Source organism: Prosopis cineraria, unplaced genomic scaffold, assembly GCF_029017545.1.
Source record: "Prosopis cineraria cultivar Desert tree isolate PC_DT_omini unplaced genomic scaffold, ASM2901754v1 PC949, whole genome shotgun sequence".
In the NCBI taxonomy this organism is placed as follows: Eukaryota; Viridiplantae; Streptophyta; class Magnoliopsida; order Fabales; family Fabaceae; genus Prosopis; species Prosopis cineraria.
Genome location: NW_026556274.1, coordinates 19,194 through 22,827, shown reverse-complemented (window position 1 = coordinate 22,827; position 3,634 = coordinate 19,194). Strand labels below are relative to the sequence as shown.

Here is a 3,634-nt window from a genome sequence, read left to right as displayed (position 1 = left end):
AGTCTAAAAAAAAAAACATGCACGGTTTTCAAATCTCTATTGACCCAATGAACATATACTAAATTGTTGATTTTTACAAATACACTCTTTTTTATACAGATCCAGTTCCATCAATTTTATGTTCATTTATATGCAGAAATATTTCTCCTTTTAAAAAAAATTCAAATCCATCTTTTAAAAAAAAAAAATCGTTTGTTAAAACAAAATGATGCAGAGCAAAGAAAGAGGCATTAATTTACCCAAGGCCCGTATTAGTAGGTTGTCTTGGCCCAAGTCTCCAGCAACTTGTGTTTGCATCATTTCTTTCTTTTTTTTTTTCCCCCCTCCAGGTTAGCCCAATTTGCTTGGAAAGACATAAGAGTTTTCATGAACAAGTAATTTAAAAAAAAAAACTAAATGATATTAGTTATTTTACATTTTAATTTATATTTTTCTAAAAACATCTTTAGAAGATATAAGAACACGACCTTCATAATTTTGTGTTTTAATTTACTCAATATATCCTTTTAGTGCTACAAGCACATGCTTTTGTTCTAAATATATATATTTTTTGCCAAAAAATTTTGTATTTTTTAAATCAAATAAATATTAATGGATTTAAATGAATAGTTTTCTTAACGAATAAATTTCACGTGAAAGATGTCTTTAATCAGGAAAAAAAAAACTATTGAAAAATGAACTGCCTCATTCAATTGCTTTTTCCAACGTGGTAAACGGCTATCATGTATATTATGGTATGATTTAAACAATTGGTCATCCTTTTTTTTTTCTTTCTTTTTTTGAACTTGAGGCTTTGAAGAAAATTGCAGTGATTTCAATTATAGGCGTTAGTTCTGATAAAAGAAATTATGAGTATTTGAGAATGATTTATTGAATTCGAGCCCATGCAAAAATAGACCTGATAATACTCAAATTTGACTAATCATATAAAAAGAAAAAGAAAAAGAAAATTGCAATGGTTTTAATATCTGATTAAGCCTTTAATTTTCCCCAAAGCCCCCCGACTTTCTTTAAACATGCGCTCATGCATGTCGTCCGGAACTTTCGATTCCACTAATTTTTCCCTTCACCCACTGTTAAGACTAATATTTCATGAGTTTTGATTTTAGCCTATAAAATCTAATTATTTATATATTCTTCTATTCAATTTTTTTTTCTTGATATTGAAGGCCTAACAAAAAAAATAATCGTATATTATAATTCATGAAAAAATTAGTAAAACTCAATATTATTACATTAAAAACTAAATTATATAAATAAAAAATTAGAATATCATATTAAACAAAGAAAATACTACCACTGCAAGTGGTAGAAAAGTATTTATTATTCACCTGAATGAAAATTTATTCATATTTTAAAAATATAAAAATAAAATATGTATAATTTGATCAGCTCGATTTATTTGGTTAAAATTTTTTAAATGAAATCAAATTGATCAACCAAAATTTTTCTTTAAAAAAAATTAAATCAAATTAAAAAATTAAATAAACCAAACCAAATAAATAAAATTTAATTTAATTTAATTTAATTTTCAGTTTTGATTTAATTTTGCCCGCCCTTACCTTTAACCAAAGTAATGAGAATTAATTCTCACATGGGGTGAAGTGAGGTTAACATGACATACCTCCCCATCTAAATGCCTACCTTTCAATCACACACACACAGGTATATAGACTTAAACTAATAATTATAATTAACTAACAACTGTTTTTCAACACCCTCCTTCATTTTTCTTAAACTCACATGAGTAAATGTAAAAAGAATTTTCGTCCATGAACCTTCTTTGGTCCAGCGTCATTCACAACTCATTAATTTGACATCTACAGATGCATGATTGCAATTCATTATCTTTACTCTAAACATTTCTTCTTCTTCTTCTTATCTTTTTTTTTTTTGCAATAAAAATTTGAGTGAGTTAAGTATCAAAAATTTACCCATACATGCCTCAAAATTCAAGTAAGACCAAAAATATTTGCCACCAAAAGCAAATGTTGATTGACATGACCAAGCACGACATATGATTAATGTGGCTGAGTGCGCTACTAGTTGCAGACAAAATTTGCAAACCTAACAAAATAATTTTTCAGATTGAATGTTACAATATCAATTATTGCTGCTTAGTCACTAAAATATTCATTGAATATCCTCAACTCCCTACTTTCTCCTTGATATTGCCGAGAGGCGAAAACAACGACCAAAATTCAAATTTTCACGCCTTCCCCTTCTGGAATTCAACCCAATGATAATCTACCCGTCAGCTAGCCCAAAGAATCCCCAAGTATTTACAGCAACCGAATGCACTCTATTTTGAATCTATTCACTGTTGAGATCCGAGCCCGATCGACTGGCTCGGGTATCTGAATCCATACGGGTCAATGGAGTTGGTCGAGAATCCCTGACTCGTGAACCCAAACGAATTGTGCTGAAAGTGCCCGCCCGAACACTCGACCCGGTGGGTTCCGACGCCGCTCTCAACCTCATCTTCCATTGAGTTCCCAAGCTTCTCCAAGCGCACCGGGGCCGCCGAGTTCATGTGGCAGAGTTGAGAGATGGAAGAGACACAAAGGTCATTTCCGGGGTTATAATTTAGAATCCCCTGAGACCCGACGAGGTTGGGTGCTGAGTTTAGTACCGCCGGGTTAGCCCAGTCCATGGGATTTCCGGCGACAAGATTCAGCTTCTCATCTTGAGGAAGTGCCTTAAGCGAGTTCACACGCGGCAGGATGAAGCTTCTGTCCTTGATCTCTGGCAATGATTCAAGCATGTCGTCCAAGTGGGACGTTGATGAGGGAGAAGACCCGTTGCTGTAGCTGTATTCTTTGCTCGAAACGCTTGAAAGCATATTCTTCTGTGCGCTCGAGCTCTTCCTATATATTCGGCATAGAACCCAGTCATCGAGCTGCATCGTCACAGAATCCAACAGGAACAAGAAACGTTTCAATAACAAAAAACAGAGTATTCTCACTCCAAAAAAACAGAGCATGCGGATATGTGATGGATTGTACCTTGGAGCTACCGTTCTTTCTGGAATTTTCGAGAAGACGATACTCGTGCATGATCCAATTGGTTTTGGTGCCTTTGGGTGCTTTGCCTACGTAGAAAACGAGAGCTTTTTTTATGCCAACTTTCCGGCCTTCGGTGGTAATGATCTTATCGGTTCCGGTGGCTTTCCAGTACCCAGACCCGGCCACTCTGTTCGGACGAGATCCATTGGGGTACTTCCTGTCTCTTGGGCTGAAAAAGTACCATTCTTTCTCACCGAAAATCGCTTTGCCTGAGTAATCGATATCAAACACAATCAATTTAGACAAAGAATAATAGAAACAACAACGGATTCATTAAAACTTTAGAGTTATGGAAATGGGTATTTACTCGGTAGAACCCATGGGTCGAACTTGTACAAGTCGATGTCGCCAATAATTTGCGGAGAGAAATGGTGGCCGGCTACTTTCCGGCATAAATACTGAACCAGAAGCTCCTCATCGGTAGGATAAAACCGAAAACCAGGAGGCAAACTAAGCTGGGCAAGCGGGTCGGTCGCCGGAACTTCCATTCTCAAACACACGATGAAGAAGCTCGAACTCTTCCAAAAAATTTCCCCCCTCCTATTTTTATTTTTCTCTCAAACAATGCG

The 3,634-nt window shown here is 35.2% G+C and overlaps 1 protein-coding gene across 1 annotated transcript; it reads right to left on the bottom strand.

Moving 5' to 3' along the window:
- Positions 1 to 1,951: 1,951 nt before the first annotated feature.
- On the bottom strand, positions 1,952 to 3,634 carry LOC129298884 (NAC domain-containing protein 72-like). The gene is made up of 3 exons (XM_054937329.1): positions 3,373 to 3,634; positions 3,006 to 3,274; positions 1,952 to 2,899 (listed from the first exon to the last, which is right to left on the bottom strand). The coding sequence occupies exons 1-3, from the start codon at positions 3,551 to 3,553 to the stop codon at positions 2,318 to 2,320; spliced, it is 1,032 nt and encodes a 343-aa protein (XP_054793304.1). The 5' UTR covers positions 3,554 to 3,634; the 3' UTR covers positions 1,952 to 2,317.